Consider the following 17929-nt stretch of genomic DNA (forward strand, 5'->3'; position numbering starts at 1 on the left):
TTAGCCTTTACCATTTCTTAGGGGAATAAAGTTCTTGACAATGTTCCTTTCACTTCTTCACTCCCATTTGTTGATGGCTCAAATCCTATCCCAATAGAACTGAAACACAAGGAAGCCACTTACATGAGATTGGATTAAAGTTGGCCAGGAAAGTTAACTTGAGGTCCCACATAGGAGGAGAATACTTGTCACAAAAGATAAAAGTTAACTTGAGGTCCCACATAGGAGGAGAATACTTTTCACAGAAGATATCCATTAATGGTATCTCATTTGCTCATGTCTGTGTCCTGCTGTCATCATCCTATATAGCCTTAATAATTGAGAGGGGGCCTTGTTTCAATCCAGGTTCTCTTCCTAAATACATCTAGAGAAGGTCACTTTGTTCTTCAATTTTTGTCTTCAGCCAGTTCACCCAGCTGCCTACTCAAGAGCTACCCACCCCATCACAGAGTGTCTAAAATTCATTATGTAAATAGTGCTGCAGTGAACATTGTGGTACATGTCTCTTTTTGAATTATGGTTTTCTCAGGGTACAGTAGCCAGGACATGGAAGAAACTGAAGTGTCCATCAACAGATGAATGGATAAAGAAGATGTGACACATATATACAATGGAATATTACTCAGCCATAAAAAGAAACGAAATTGAGTTATTTGTAGTGAGGTGGATGGACCTAGAGTCTGCCATACAGAGTGAAGTAAATCAGAAAGAGAAAAACAAATACCGTGTACTAACACATATATATGGAATCTTAAAAAAAAATGGTTCTGATTAACCTAGGGACACAACAGGAATAAAGATGTCAACGTAGAGTATGGACTTGAGGACGTGGGCGAGGGGAAGGGGAAGCTGGGACGAAGTGAGAGAGAGGCATGGACATATATACACTACCAAACGTAAAATAGATAGCTAGTGGGAAGCAGCTGCATAGCACAGGGAGATAAGCTCCATGCTTTGTGACCACCTAGAGGGGTGAGATAGGGAGGGTGGGAGGGAGGTGCAAGAGGGAGGAAAAATGGGGATATATGTATATTTATAGCTGATTCACTTTGTTATAAAGCAGAAAATAACACTGTAAAGCAATTATACTCCAATAAAGATGTAAAAAAAATAAAATTCATTATACCCAAAGTTTGAACCAATGATCCATCTTTCCAAATGTGTGCATCTTGGAATCTCTTCCATTTTCATAGTTAGCACAACAATTTCTTGATTTTCTCAAGTTACAAACATGTGAGTAATCTTAGACTTCTTTCTTCCTGACCCTCCTATTGAGTCAAAGACTAAATTCTGTGGTTTTTTTTTTTTTTTTTTGCGGTACGCGGGCCTTTCACTGTTGTGGCCTCTCCCGCTGCGGAGCACAGGCTCTGGACACGTAAATTCTGTGTTTTAAACCCACTTACTTATCTCCACCTCCACTGCCTTTATTCTAGTCCAAACGATCATCATCTCTTTCCTGAATTTTTGCAAAATATTTTTATTTGGATCTTCCAATATATTCTCCATATGGCATCCAGGGAAATCTTTTAACAAAAATTATGATTACTTGCCTCTCATGCTTAAAATCCTTTAATGGCATGAGACTGCCTTTAAAATACAGTCTGGAATGCTTCTCACAGTCCACAAGACCTTGTATAACCTCTTCAGCTCCATCTCAACCGCCTTCCTCCTCAGTCTTCATGAGCCTCACTGGAATTCTTTCTGATACCCAAGCATTCCATGCTTCCACTTAATGCTGCTCCCCAAGCTCTCCCTGAACCTTCCTCCCTCTTTCCCTAGCCAGCACCTACTTACCCTTTAGAACTCAATTAAAGTATCACTTCTTCTAGGAGCCTGCTACGATGCCCAGATTAAGTCAGGTAATTCTTTTGTATGTACATTCACTTAAAATCGTGACTTTAACTTCGTATATCATATCACATTTGTGATTATGTAACTATCTGTGTAATAATTAGTTTTACTTTTCCTTGCTATAATGTAAGTTTTTTTCTGGGAGGACAAGCATGTTTATATCTGGTTCACCTCTATATCTATAGGATATGGGGGAGTACCTGGAAAAGAGGGGTGTTCAATTAAAAAATTAATTCCATGAATGTATGACTGTCTCTTCTCTTTGAGAGTTCAGCTATTTCTTGAGATTCTGAATTTTTAATTTAGGCTTGGGTGTATGATTGACATCTCTATGGCTAAACTGATGAAAACAGGTGAAACATTGAACTACACATTTTTCTTTGCATTGGACTACACATTATTCTTTTTGGCAAAATTGCCTTCCTTTTAACTGCCTTGGTAAGAAGTTCTTCACACTTGAAAACAGCACATACAGGAAGACAGCAGTCTCTACTGGGCTTTTCTCAAGACAGGAAGACATCTTGTGATTCTAAACTTGTGTTCGTTAATTGTCTAGGTTGGCACATCACTGGCAAGTCAGACCTTGTCCTTTTGTTTGAGTGCTTCAATAAATATGTGTTTATAACTTGTTGGGCAGACACAGGTTATAGCTAATCACAGAGACACCACTAGGCAGCTGCCAATGGAAAATGCAAGACAATCAAACAAATTCAATAAGGATGGCTAAGAGAAATTGCATGAAGAGGTACCAAAGTTAGACTTCATATTGTCTGGCCTGTTTCAGGGCACGTGGAATGTGTTTTTAACTTACATATATTTATTGTAACCATGTTGTTATTAGCAAGTATTTCAGGACTCTTGGGAATAGAATACACTTTCTACTTTCTCTCTTACACCTTCTATTTTACTGCAAAGAACATGAACTTTGGTGTCAGGCAGCCCTGGGTTGAAATCCTATTTACAAATTTTGCAATGCTTTCAACATTATTATCCTTTGAGAGGTCCTGATTCTTCAACTTCACAGCTGCCAAGGTTAAAAATAACATGCATGAAAAGGCTGGCAGGTAATAGAAGTTGGATAAATGTTAATTTTCTCTTCCCACACTCCATCCCTTATTTCTCGCTTTCTTTTTCTTTACTTCAATTCCTTTGTCTTGGTCTTCCTGGTCTGTGAGGCTCTTTAATTCCTAGGATGTTGGCTGGCTAGAATATTGACTTGCAGATTCTCCAGAATTCTATACCTTAGAAAAATTTAAGCCTTCCTTAAGCACATTAGTAACTAGTGGAAAATTCTTCTTCTCTGTTTTTAACCGATGAAGGGTCTGTTTCCATTGACTGAAGAGTTTAGGATCTTTCTTCTGTATGCTATATGTGTGCAGTTAATCAGTTTAAAATTTCCTGGGGCATAGCCATTCTAGCTCATACTTCTCTGGTAGATGCCCTGGAGGGAAGGAAGAAAACTTAGGATTAATCCTGCATCATCAGAATATCCAGTATCCCCTGAATGTCTACCAGAGAAAAATTGCTTCATCTTTTTCTCAGGCAGGCATTCCAAGCAAGGAAAAACGGTATGCCTGACCCCTAACCCACAGAATTGATCTGATATCTATTGGTCCACTGGAATTGGACATAAAGATGGATGAGTTGTTGCTAAAAACATTTTAAGTGATAGAAACAGAACGCACTTTTAGCCCCATCCCAGTGGCCTATAGAAAATAGAGGAATTGATTGGGCAGAGTTGTTTACCTCACCAAGTTCTGCTCTCTATGATACCCCTCCCTGAATACTTCTACTCTGGTTTATTCTGCTTACCATTCAACATTGCTAGTATTGGTAGCCAATACTTCATTACTTCAATCCCCTGTATTAGTTAATTATTTCTCTGTTCAAATTATTCTGTGGTTTCTGTCCCCTTGTTTGATCCTGATGGATGCACCAGGGTTTATTATTATCTATATGGGACCACAATACAATAAACCTGTTCTATTTGGATATCATTCTATAAGCCTATTAATACAGGGCTCAGTCTATTATATCTCTTGAAGTGAAACATTTCAAAAAATGGTAGATAAAAAAGGAAAACAGGATTATTGGTCATGTAATCATTCTACTTGAGAAGAAGTCTACAGAGACCTGTAATAGGAGAGTTATAGAAAAAAGACACACTAGTTGAGCAGAGTGTGCTAGAACATTTTTCTAGTTACATAACAATGTAAAAAGGTCGATTTTTAAAAAAAAATTACATACTAGTAATTTGAATTTTATTTTACACTGTTTTGATATAAATTATATTTACTGAACAACTAGCCCACTGAATTATAGAGGAATCTTTCAAAAGAAAGATGGATGATATGCTAATATTTTTTAACACACAGTGGCTAATCCAGCATTTCTTTAAGATATGTACTGATTGGTAGTGGTTGAATAGTGTCTGCTAGAATCTCAGAATGTGACCTAGTTTGGAAATAGGGTCTTTGCAGTTGTAATTATTTAAGATGAAGTCATACTGGATTAAGGTGGGACCTATGTCTAATGATTGGTGTCCTTACAAGAAGAGGACAACACAGACATAAATATAGAGAAGGCAATGTGAGCTAGGAAGAAGAGATTGGAATTATTCACCCATTAGCCAAGGAATGCGAGAGAATTTCCTACAACTACCGTGATCTAAGAGAGAAGCATGAAACGTTTTTTCCTTGTAGCCTCCAGGAATTAACCAACCCTGCCGACACCTTCATTTCAGACTTACAGCCTCTGGAAGAACTGTGAGAGGATAAACATCTGTTGTTTTAAGCTATTGTGTTTGTAATGGCAGGTGTTGGTAATTCACTGGTAATAAGACAAAAATCACTTTTGTCCCCATGGGCTGCTAATTATTTTTGATATTTTCAGTGTTAGCTTAAAAACTTATTTTTACACGGTATTTTCAACTTGGAAGGGCTTTTTCTTCTTACAGCGTCATAAGAAATTGCACCTGCTAAAATGGCAGCTAAAATTTGGAAATATGGCCTTGTGGAGGATCTTATTACATGTGGATATCTCTAAGTTTTCAACTCAATTATTAATAAAAGTTTTAAGATGATATTATGCAGAAAATCCAATGGAGCACCTAAATATTAACACACACACACAAACAGGCACACACACCACTTTATCCAATTCCTTAATTCAGAAATGCTTTATCTCAGGAATCAGGTAGATTAGGTTTAGCTAATGGTTTTAACTGTTACCCCAGGAATGAGCTGATGACTTCCGGATCTCCTGTGATTAGCATTGATTAGGGAGAAATGATTTGGTGCTACCAAGGCTGTAAATTTCTCCCAATATTGAATTAATTTGACTATGTTGCCCCCTTGTTCTGAAAATAGTCTCTTTCAGAAGAATTGCCTGTCACTTCCCCCACAGTAAAAACTTCACATCTTATCCAGACAAAACAGCATACTTAACATCCTGCAATATATTATACATTTTAGAGATGTACAATTTATACATTTTCACATTTTCCTTCCTCTTCTTTTTATATGAGCCATTGGCTTTATTTTTATATTCCGTGTGGTGCTTTGGAATATCGTGCATTTTGAATGAAGACCTACTTTATTATATGAATGTTTTCAATGATACAGATTTTTTTAACATCTTTATTGGAGTATAATTGCTTTACAATGTTGTGTTAGTTTCTGCTGTATAAAAAAGTGAATCAGCTATACGTATACATATATCTCATATCTCCTCCCTCTTGCGTCTCCCTCCCACTCTCCCTATCCCACCCCTCTAGGTGGTCACAAAGCACTGAGCTGATCTCCCTGTGCTATGCAGCTGCTTCCCACTAGCTAGCCATTTTACATTCGGTAGTGTATATATGTCTATGCCAATCTCTAACTTCGTCCCAGCTTACCCTTCCCCCTTCCTGAGTCCTCAAATCCATTCTCTACATCTGCATCTTTATTCCTGTCCTGCCCCTAGGTTCGTCAGAAGCATTTTTTTTTTTTAGATTACATATATATGTGTTAGCATATGGTATTTGTTTTTCTCTTTCTGACTTACTTCACTATGTGAAGTATGGACTCTATGTCCATCCACCTCACTACAAATAACTAAATTTCATGTCTTTTTATGGCTGAGTAATACTCCATTGTATATATGTGCCACGTCTTTTTTATCCATTCATCTGTCGATGGACACTTAGGTTGCTACCATGTCCTGGCTATTGTAAATAGTGCTGCAATGAACATTGTGGTACATGACTCTTTTTGAATTATGGTTTTCTCTGGGTATATGCCCAGTAGTGGGATTGCTGTGTTGTATGGTAGTTCTATTTTTAGTTTTTTAAGGAACCTCCAATACTGTTCTCCATAGTGGCTGTATCAATTTATATTCCCACCAACAGTGCAAGAGGGCTCCCTTTTCTCCACACCTTCTCCAGCATTTGTTGTTTGTATATTTTTTGATGATGGCTATTCTGAGTGGTGAGAAGTGATACCTCTTGGTAGTTTTGCTTTGCATTTCTCTAATGATTAACAACGTTGAGCATCTTTTCATGTGTTTGTTGGCAATCTGTATATCTTCTTTGAAGAACTGTCTGTTTAGGTCTTCCGCCCACTTTTGGATTGCGTTCTTTGTTTTTATTGATATTGAGCTACATGAGCTGCTTCTGTATTTTGGAGATGAATCCTTTGTCAGTTGCTTCCCTTGCAAATATTTTCTACCATTCTTTTTTTCTTTTTTTTTGAATTTTTGAATTTTATTTTACTTATATTTTTTATACAGCAGGTTCTTATTAGACATCCATTTTATACATACTAGTCTATATATGTCAATCCCAATCTCCCATTTCATCACACCACCCCCTCCCCACTTCTTTCCCCCCTTGGTGTCCATACGTTTGTTCTCTACATGTGTGTCTCTATTTCTGCCCTGCAAACCAGTTCATCTGTGCCATTTTTCTAGGTTCCACATATATTTGTCAATATACGATATTTTTTTTCTCTTTCTGACTTACTTCACTCTGTATGACAGTCTCTAGATTCATCCATGTCTCTACAAATAAACCAATTTCATTCCTTTTTATGGTTGAGTAATATTCCATTGTATATATATACCACATCTTTATCCATTCATCTGTCGATGGGCATTTAGGTTGCTTCCATGACCTGGCTCTTGTAAATAGTGCTGCAATGAACATTGGGGTGCATGTGTCTTTTTGTATTATGGTTTTCTCTGGGTATATGCCCAGTAGTGGGATTGCTGGGTCATATGATAATTCTCTTTTTAGTTTTTTAAGGAACATCCATACTGTTCTCCATAGTGGTTGTATCAATTTACATTCCCACCAACAGTGCAAGATGGTTCACTTTTCTCCAAACCCTCTCCAGCATTTGCTGTTTGTAGATTTTCTGATGATGCCCATTCTAACTGGTGTGAAGTGATACCTAACTGTAGTTTTGATTTGCATTTCTCTAATAATTAGAGATGTTGAGCAGTTTTTCATGTGCTTTTTGGCCATCTGCATGTCTTCTTAGGAGAAATGTCTATTTAGGTCTTCTGCCCATTTTTCGATTGGCTTGTTTGTTTTTTTGATGTTGAGCTGCATGAGCTGCTTTTATATTTTGGAGATTAATCCCTTGTCAGTTGCTTCACTTGCAAATGTTTTCTCCCTTTCTGAGCGCTGTCTTTTCATCTTGTTTATGGTTTCCTTTGCTGTGCAAAAGCTTTTAAGTTTCATTAGGTCCCATTTGTTTATTTTTGTTTTTATTTCCATTTCTCTAGGAGGTGGGTCACAAAGGATCATGCTGTGATTTATATCATAGAGTGTTCTGCCTATGTTTTCCTCTAAGAGTTTGATGATGTCTGGCCTTACATTTAGGTCTGTAATCCATTTTGAGTTTATTTTTGTGTATGGTGTTAGGGAGTGTTCTAAATTCATTCTTTTACATGTAGCTGTCCAGTTTTCCCAGCACCACTTATTGAAGAGACTTCTTTTCTCCATTGTATATCCTTGCCTCCTTTGTCGTAGATTAGTTGACCATAGATGTGTGTGTTTATCTCTGGGCTTTCAATCTGTTCCATTGATTGATAGTTCTGTTTTTGTGCCAGTACCATATTGTCTTGATTACTGTAGCTTTGTAGTATAGTCTGAAGTCAGGAAGTCTGATTCCTCCAGCTCCATTTTTTTCCCTCAAGACTGCTTTGGCTATTCAGGGTCTTTTGTGTTTCCATACAAATTGTGAAATTTTTTGTTCTAGTTTTGTAAAAATTGCCATTGGTAATTTGATAAGGATTGCATTGTATCTGTAGATTGCTTTGGGTAGTATATTCATGTTCACTATATTGATTCTTCCAATCCAATAACATGGTATACCTCTCCATCTGTTTGTATCATCTTTAATTTCTTTCATCAATGTCTTATAGTTTTCTGTATACAGGTCTTTTGTCTCCCTAGGTAGGTTTATTCCTAGGTATTTTATTCTTTTTGTTGCAATGATAAATGGGAGTGTTTCCTTAATTTCTCTTTCAGATTTTTCAACACTAGTGTATAGGAATGCAAGAGATTTCTGTGCATTAATTTTGTATTCTGCAACTTAAACAATTTCATTGATTAGCTCTAGTAGTTTTTTGTTGGCACCTTTAGGATTCTCTATGTATAGTATCATGTCATCTGCAAACAGTGACAGTTTTGCTTCTTCTTTTCCAATTTGTATTCCTTTTATTTCTTTTTCTTCTCTGTTTGCTGTGGCTAGAACTTCCAAAACTATGTTGAATAAAAGGGTAAGAGTGGCCATCCTTGTCTTGTTCCTGATCTTAGAGGATTTTTCACCATTGAGAATGATGTGTGCTGTGAGTTTGTCATATATGGCCTTTATTATGTTGAGAAAGGTTCCCTCTATGCCAGTTTTTATCATTAATGGGTATTGAACTTTGTCAAAAGCTTTTTCTGCAGCTATTGAGATGATCATATGGTTTTTATCCTTCAATTTGTTAATATAGTCTATCACAGTAATTGATTTGCATATATTGAAGAATCCTTGCATTCCTGGGATAAACCCCACTTGATCATGGTGTATGATCCTTTCAATGTTCTGTTGGATTCTGTTTGCTAGTATTTTGTTGAGGATTTTTGCATCTGTGTCCATCAGTGATATTGGTCTGTAGTTTTTTTTGTGTGTGTGTGACATCCTTGTCTGGTTTTGGTGTCAGGGTGATGGTGGCCTTGTAGAATGAGTTTGAGAGTTTTCCTCCTTCTGTTATATTTTGAAAGAGTTTGCGAAGGATAGGTGTTAGCTCTTCTCTAAATATTTGATAGAATTAACCTGTGAAGCCATCTGGTCCTGGGCTTTTGTTTGTTGGAAGATTTTAAATCACAGTTTCAATTTCAGTGCTTGTGATTGGTCTGTTTACAATTTCTATTTCTTCCTGGTTCTGTCTCAGAAGGTTGTACTTCTCAAAGAATTTGTCCATTTCTTCCATGTTGTCCATTTTTTTGCATAGAGTTTCTTGTAATCTCTCATGATCATTTGTATTTCTGCAGTATCAGTTGTTACTTCTCCTTTTTCATGTCTAATTCTGTTGATTTGAGTCTTCTCCCTTTTTTTCTTGATTGGTCTGTCTATTGGTTTATCACTTTTGTTTATCTTCTCGAAGAGCCTGCTTTTGGTTTTATTGATCTTTGCTATTGTTTCCTTCATTTCTTTTTCATTTATTTCTGATCTGATTTTTATGATTTCTTTTGTTCGGCTAACTTTGGGTTTCTTTTTGTTCTTCTTTCTGTAGTTGCTTTAGGTGTAAGGTTAGGTTGCTTATTTGAGATTTTTCTTGTTTCTTGAGGTAGGATTGTATTGCTATAAACTTCCGTCTTAGAACTGCTTTTTCTGCATCCCATAGGTTTTGGGTCATCATGTTTTCATTGTCATTTGTTTCTAGGTATTTTTTGATTTCCTCTTTGATTTCTTCAGTGATCTCTTGGTTATTTAGTAGTGTATTGTTTAGCCTCCATGTGTTTGTATTTTTTACAGTTTTTTTTTCGTGTAATTGATACCTAGTCTCATAGCGTTGTGGTCAGAAAAGATGCTTGAGAAGAAATTGTATTCTGTTTTTTTTGAATGGAATGTCCTATAAATATCAATTAAGTCCATCTTGTTTAATGTGTCATTTAAAGGTTGTGTTTCCTTAATAATTTTCTGTCTGGATGATTTGTCCATTGGTAAAAGTGGGGTGTTAGGCCCCTAGTATAGTTGTGTTACTGTTGATTTCTGCTTTTATGGCCGTTAGCATTTGCCTTATGTATTGTAGTGCTCCTATGTTGCATGCATAAATATTTACAATTGTTATATCTTCTCCTTGGATTGATCCCTTGATCATTATGTAGTGTCCTTCTTTGTCTCTTGTTATAGTCTTTATTTTAAAGTCTATTTTGTCTGATATGAGAATTCCTACTCCAACTGTCTTTTGATTTCCATTTGCATGGAATATCTTTTTCTATCCCTTCACTTTCAGTCTGTATGTTTCCCTAGATCTGAAGTGGGTCTCTTGTACACAGCATATATACAGGTCTTGTTTTGTATCCATTCAGCCAGTCTATGTATTTGGTTGGAACATTTAATCCATTTACATTTTAGGTAATCATCAATATGTGTGTTCCTATTACCATTTTCTTAATTGTTTTGGGTTTGTTACTTCTCTTGTGTTTCCTGCCTCAGAAGTTCCTTTAGCATTTGTTGTAAAGCTGGTTTGGTGGTGCTGAATTCCCTTAGCTTTTGCTTGTCTGTAAAGGTTTTAATTTCTCCATCATATCTGAATGAGATCCTTGCTGGGTAGAGTAATCTTGGTTGTAGTTTTTTCCCTTTCATCACTTTAAATATATTCTGCCACTCCCTTCTGGCTTGCAGAGTTTCTGCTGAAAGGTCAGCTGTTAACGTTATGGGGATTCCCTTGTATGTTGCTTTTCCCTTGCTGCTTTAATATTTTTTCTTTGTATTTAATTTTTGATAGTTTGATTAATATGTGTCTTGGTGGGTTTCTCCTTGGATTTATCCTGTATGGGACTCTACTTCCTGGGCTTCATTAACTATTTCCTTTCCCATTTTAGGGAAGGTTTCATCTATAATCTTTTCAAATATTTTCTCAGTCCATTTCTTTTTCTCTTCTTCTTCTGGGACCCCTACAATTCAAATGTGGGTGCACTTAATGTTGTCCCAGAAGTCTCTAAGACTGTCCTCAATTCTTTTCATTCTTTTTTCTTTATTTTGCTCTGTAGTAGTTATTTCCACTATTTTGTCTTCCAGGTCACTTATCTGTTCTTCTGCCACAGTTTTTCTGCTATTGATTCCTTCTAGAGAATTTTTAATTTAATTTATTGTGTTGTTCATCGTTTTTTGTTTGCTCTTTAGTTCTTCTGGGTCCTTGTTAACACTTCTTGTATTTTCTCTATTCTATTTCCAAGATTTTGGATCATCTCTACTATCAATACTCTGAATTCTTTTTCAGGTAGACTGCCTATTTTTTTCTTCATCTGTTTGGTGTGGTGGATTTTTACTTTGCTCCTTCACCTGCTGCGTATTTCTCTGTGTTGTCATTTTGCTTAACTTACTGTTTGGGGTCTCCTTTTAGCAGGCTCCAGTTTTGTAGTTCCTGTTGTTTTTGGTGTCTGCCCCCAGTGGCTAAGGTTGGTTCAGTGGCTTGTGTAGGCGTCCTGGTGGAGGGGGCTGGTGCCTGTGTTTTAGTGGATGAGGCTGGATCTTTTCAGTGGGGTGTCCAGCACTGGAGCTTGCTGGTTCTTGCATGGAGCTGGGTCTTAGCATTAGCTGGAGATCTCTGGGAGAGCTCTTGCCCATTGATATTACATGGGGCCAGGAGGTTCTGGTGGTCCAGTGTCCTGAACTCGGCTCTCCAACCTCAAAGGCTCAGGCCTGACAGCTGGCTGGAGCCCCAACACCCTGTCAGCCACACGGCCCAGAAGAACTGGGAGAATAAAAAGAAAGAAAAAATAAAATAATTAAAATTAAAAAAATTAAGAAAATATTATTAAAACAAAAAAATAAAGTAATAAAAATAAAAGAAGTGAGCAACCAAACCAATAAACAAATCCACGAATAATAAGTGCTAAAAACTATTCTAAGATACACATAAAAATCAGAAACTAGTCAGTCACATACAGCAAACTCCAAGTCTACTGTCGCTCCCAAAGTCCACCACCTCAATTTGGGATGATTTGTTGTCTATGCAGGTATTCCACAGATGCAGGGTACATCAAGTTGACTGTGGAGACTTAATCCGCTGCTCTTGAGCCTCTGGGAGAGATTTCCCTTTTTCTTCTTTGTTCGCACCGGTCCTGGGGTTCAGCTTTAGATTTGGCCCCACCTCTTCATGTAGGTCACCCTCTGACGTCTTTTCTTCCCCCTGACAGGACAGGGTTAAAGAAGTCACTGATTAGGGGGCTCTGGTTTGCTTAGGCTGGGGGGCGGGAGGGGTATGGATTGCGGGGTGAGCCCGCAGAGGCAGAGGCTGGCATGACGTTGCAACAGCCTGAGGTGTGCTGTGTGTTCTCCCGGGGAAGTTGTCCCTCGATCATGGGATGTTGGCAGTGGCGGGCTGCATAGGCTCCAGGAGGGGAGGTGTGGATAGTGACCTGTGCTTGCACACAGGCTTATTGGAGGCTGCAATAGCAGCCTTAGCGTTTCATGCCCATCTCTGGTGTCCGTGCTGATAGCCGTGGCTTGTGCCCATATCTGAAGCTCATTTAGGCCGTGTTCTGAATCCCCTCTCCTTGTGTACTCCAAAACAATTGTCTCTTGCCTCTTACACAGGTCCAGACTTTTTCCTGGACTCCTTCCTGGCTAGCTGTGGTGCACTAGCCCCCTTCAGGCTGTGTTTACGCAGCCAAGCCCAGTCCTCTCCCTGGGATCCGACCTCCAAAGCCCGAGCCTCAGCTCTCAGCCCCTGCCCATCCCAGCGGGTGAGCAGACGAGCCTCTCGGGCTGGTGAGTGCCGGTCGGCACCAATCCTCTGTGCGGGAATCTCTGCTTTGCCCTCCGCACCCCTGTGGCTGCGCTCTCCTCCATGGCTCCAAAGCTTCCCCCCTCGGCCACCCGAAGTCTCTGCCCGCAAAGGGGCTTCCTATTGTGTGGAAACTTTTCCTCCTTCACAGCTCCCTCCCACTGGTGCAGGTCCCCTCCCTATTCTTTTGCCTCTGTTTTTTCTTTTTTCTTTTGCCCTACCCAGGTACGTGGAGAGTTTCTTGCCTTATGGGAGGTCTGAGGTCTTCTGCCAGCGTTCAGTAGGTGTTCTGTAGGAGTTGTTGCACATGTAGGTGTATTTTTGATGTATTTATGGGGAGGAAGGTGATCTCCATGTCTTCTCCGCCATCTTGAAGGTCCTCCCAAGGATATAGATTTTTAAAGTTTTCAGTTATGACATCTTAATTGCTTCTGGAATGTGAATAATACTTTAAAACACACTATTTTTAGAACATTGAAAAAATATTAATCGACAAATGACTCTGAGGAAAGTGTACGTGGAAGTTTTCTCCATTATTTTGGCAACTTTTCTGTAAGTTTGAAATTATTTACGATAAAAAAGATTTTTAAAAAGACCCCAAAACATAAAAGTTAAAAATATACTTAGCATTAATTGTTGCTCTCTCATCTCTGGAATTCAGACTGAAAGTAATAAAGGCCAACATTTTGAATAAAGGAAAGCAGTGCACCCTACAGGACATGATTTCAGGGTATTGGGAAAGTCTGTAAAGAACATCTGTGTTTGTACTTGGCTAGAGCAACTTCTCACATCTTCTAGTCCAGAACTGCAATTTTCCTTGTAAGCTGCCATTTCCCCATTCTCCATCCATTCTCACAATTGGGAATTGACGTGAAGCCCAACTCAGACCAATGAGACTCAAAATTTTCTTTCAGTTCAAATTATTGAGAAAAAGAAATTCTCTTTGATCATCTTGCCTTAGTGTGAAAAAACCCAACTTAAATATAGTCAATGCAGAGGCAAATAAAACTGAGAGATGGAGAAAAATCAAGCCCTAATGATATTGTATGAGAGCACAGATACAGTTATCCCCAAAGCTACTTTTTCAGTTTCAATTAGCCTGAAAAGTACCCGCTTTTTTTTTTTCTTTTGGCTTAAATTAATTTGGGTTGTATTTCTGTCACTTACGAACTGAGAAATTAAAAAAAATAGCTTGGACTAAGAAAGTAAAATCTGCCTGGCCATTCATTAGGCTGGAATAACAGGCATAGATAAAGTCAGCTCTTCAAAGTTAACAGGAAATACTTCTCTCAAGGACACACTGCAGCTCTAAAGTGTCATAATAACCCCCTTCTTGAGTAATGAAGGCTATTGGAAATTCTATCAGTAAGAATGAAACATCTCACTCATGCATGCAGGATCTAAGTCACTTTGATACAGGAAATCAGCTTCAATTCACAACCTGAGAGCAGAAGTTCACATCCAGGGTTTCTGCACACAGCCTTCCTCAGCTATATTAACTTTGAAGGGCCAAGACATTAGGCCTGTTTTGCAGCCCAGACCCTTTACACAGCCTTACTTTGCTTTGAGCCTATCATAATAGACTTAAATTTCATCTAAAGCCCACCCCTGCACAGAACTCTGTAACAACTCTGTTTTCCTTAGTTTGGTGAGATAATCCATGTTTCATCTTCCGCCTGGTCTCTCTTACTGCGATGGGTAAATAAACCTGACTTCATAAGACCACAAGTAGTTACTGGTGGCTTTCGGTTGACGAGGCTTGGTTTTCTTCTTTCCTATAATAATTCCTCCACTCAAACTGTTTGTTTTATAGTTAAAGATTTGGTCATTTACCCCCCCCCCCCCCACCAAATAAATCTCATGGAAAAGTCAAGACTTAGCAGTTGTTCTAAAGTTGGGCTCCATAGCCTGGCTACTCAAAGTGGGATGCCTGCCATAGCAGGATCAGCATCATTTAGGAGCTTGTTTGAAAGTCAGAATCTGGGGCTCCATCCTCATTTTCCTGAATCAGAATCTGCATTTTATTAAGATTCTGGTAATTGTAGGCATAATAAAGTTTGAGAAGTGCAGCTCAGGGGAGTCCTAGGAATTTCTGTAGGAATACCCAGGAGAACTCATAGAAGGGGGGCACAGAGCCATTGGCCTTTCCCATCTGTAATATGCTGTTTTGTGAGTTTAACCTTTCTGTAAATGTGTCTTTAAAGTAAAAAATGTTTGAAAGCCACTATTTTAAGCCCTGGTAATATCAATACTTCATTGTGAATAAGTTCATCAGATTGTTTGTGAGGGAATAAGTTTTCTTTGTGGTGGACAGGGGAAGGAGGAACCTCAGTAAGGAGAAGCTACGTACCTGTACACAAAGTCCCTTACTCAGTTTGCTCATTTGCCCATCTTGTAGAGATGGCTATGGGCAGGAGCTGCTGGTCCTTTTAGGCCACATGCATCTGTGGAATGTAGAATGAAACTAAATAACAGAATTGGGAGGGTGGGTCTATCAGAGGCCTATTGTATAAGAACTAAGGAAATCCCTAAGATAATTTCTTGAGAGAAGGAAAAACCAGGAAGATAAATTTGACCAGCAAAAAAGCCTTGGTCCTCAGAGGGGAGCAGTGATTTTCAGAATGACATGGTGGCTGTCACTGGAATTGATATCTGTCCCAAGCCCATAATGGGGAGAGAAAGAGAGGTGGGGGGGGGGGGAGTTGAATAAGCTCTTTGCCTCTGATCTTGGTTAATTAATTATTTTGGGACACAAGAATATAACATAAAGAGAGAAGTATTTCCTCACTTCTATTCACTTGGCACTAGACCACTCATCCCTTTGGCACCTGAGGACTTTACCTCTGGAGTGATGCTCAGCTGGGGGTAAGCAGTGCCAATTGGGCAGGTTGCTGGTTCTGGTGGAGAAAGGGCAATGACTGGAGACCACAGGGGGCATCGAGATGAGAGTGCAGCAGCAGCCAGTAGCCAGAGGCCACGGAGTTTTACTCGGCACAGAAAACATCTGGGGATGCAGGAAAGTGTGGTGAAGGGGACAGTCTTTCCAAAGGGTGTGTGAGCAGAGCTCTTGTGTGGAAACAGGAGCCTGTGGAATTTCAGTTAATGTATTCACACAACCCCACTTGTATCTGCAAAAGGATGAGGGATGGGAAAATTTAACAAGAGATTTGTTGAAGCTCAGAATGGAATCCCCTCTCGTACCCTTTCTCAGCTCCTTTTAAATCAATGCATCTTAACGCAAGTTCCCCTGGGTGCATATTCTTCACAAAGATTTAGAGTTGACTTTACAGCTAAGAGAAGAGGCCTTAGTGTTTGAAGAGAACACCACGCAGTGTATTTTCCCCTAAATTCTCCCAATATTGTCAATATTTCTCCAAGGAATGCAAGAAGTGGAGGATACTGCTGGTACTTTTCGGAACACTCACCAACGTCTGACTGTGCTCCGCATGTGCACAGCCCTGATCAAGCACTTGTCTACCACTCGATTGGGTCATAACCTGTCACAATTTCATTTCATTGTTTCCAAACTGTTTTAATAACTGCTATGCCCTGGGAATACAAAAACAGCGAAGATGTGCCTCTAACTTTAAAGCTTAAATCAAAGATTCATAACCTTTTAGTCCAATGAGAAAAGAATTATTGGTTCGAAATTAATATTGTCTGCCTTTTCCCCATGCCCAAATAGAAACCAGTCTGCAGGCACATTTTTCTTTTTCCATAATGAAAGAGTACAATTTAATAATAGCTGAGCAGTTGTGTTGAGGCAAGAGATTTTTTTCCTTCATTATTTCTCAGTAAAACCCCAAGGGGTCAAGCTTACATGTTCCTCTGAGGGGAAAAGTGTGAGTAGAGGATAAACGTTCTGCCAAGGAAAGCTTGGAGCTGCCAGCCCTGGAGTTCTCCGCCACCCTCCTCTGCTTCTCACTCAGGGCACTAAATCCCACTTCCTAGAATTTAATGTGGTTCACCGTTGCCTAAAGCTCCAGATGCTCCCAGGAATATTTCTATCCACAGGACTGAAAGATGAATACGGTAGAAGACGCCCAGTTACATTTAGGTTCATGTCTTGCCACTTAATTCAGGGCGGTTATTATGACGGACAAATATTAAACCACCTGTTGACATCCAATGTTGAAATGCTCCATCGTACCACAATATTACTTTCCACTAAAAAAGAAATATTTCCTCCAAAGCCAGCTGATATGTGGACTCCTTTGGTCTAGGAGGTATCATCATCTTTACCCCATGGGAGGGAGACACTTCTTTATGGGGTCTGCTTTACTTTAGGAGGTCAGCCTCTGCTGTCGAGAAAAAGAAGTTTCATCTGAAGCTCTGGAAGTGGGGAGCAAAGAAAAGGGACGGAGCCTCTGTTTTTGCTGTTTTGGAGCTATGGATAGAATATGGCACCCAAGTTCATACACAGCATCCTATGCATGGTGACAGGGATCGTGGCAGGGGAGAGGGGGGATCCACTCTTCATGGTATGACCAACCTATTTCCCATTATACTTACTGTAGAAATTGTCCCTTTCTTCTCAGGCTTTCAGGAACAACTGTGTTCAAACAGTTTTACTATCTGGGGATATTTCTTTGAAAAGATCATTGAGAATGAATTTATATTTGTTTGTTTAGAGGACAAAATAATGCCACCTGTTATTTCTAATGATAAACTACCTGAGATGTACTTATCCACTGTCCTAAAGAACATCTTAGAAATGCTTTGTAGTGCTTAGCAGGGGACCTGCTGTATAGTAGGCATTTGGCAAATAATTGCTGAATTACTGAATAAATAAATAATGGCTGTGATAAAACTATAGCAGTGTTACGTTAAGGTCAAAGATATACTTACGTGGAATATTATTTGCAGATATATATGATTTCATAAATGTAGAAATCATTACAGCTTTATAAATAGAATCCTCTAATGTCATGAACCTACTAGTGTATATAACAAGCAGAGCCTTTTGGGGGATTTATGTCCAAATTCAACCTCAAAAATAATCTTGGACCACAATTTTTTGCTGGGTTTTTATAATACTATTACAATGCTTAAGTTTTGTTTTAAGACTGATTTGAACCCAACAAGTAGG

The 17929-nt window shown here is 38.9% G+C and overlaps 1 protein-coding gene across 1 annotated transcript in view; it reads right to left on the minus strand.

The window, feature by feature from the left end:
- Positions 1-2751: 2751 nt before the first annotated feature.
- PLCXD3 (phosphatidylinositol specific phospholipase C X domain containing 3) overlaps positions 2752-17929 on the minus strand; it is a 207020-nt gene continuing 191842 nt past the window's right edge. The window contains exon 3 of the mRNA XM_029217280.1: positions 2752-3292. Coding sequence (XP_029073113.1) covers positions 3271-3292 — 22 coding nt within the window. The 3' untranslated portion in view covers positions 2752-3270. The remainder of the gene's footprint in view (positions 3293-17929) is intronic.

This window comes from Monodon monoceros, unplaced genomic scaffold (assembly GCF_005190385.1).
Source record: "Monodon monoceros isolate NGI ecotype Baffin Bay Population unplaced genomic scaffold, NGI_Narwhal_1 Super_Scaffold_12, whole genome shotgun sequence".
NCBI classification, from domain to species: Eukaryota; Metazoa; Chordata; class Mammalia; order Artiodactyla; family Monodontidae; genus Monodon; species Monodon monoceros.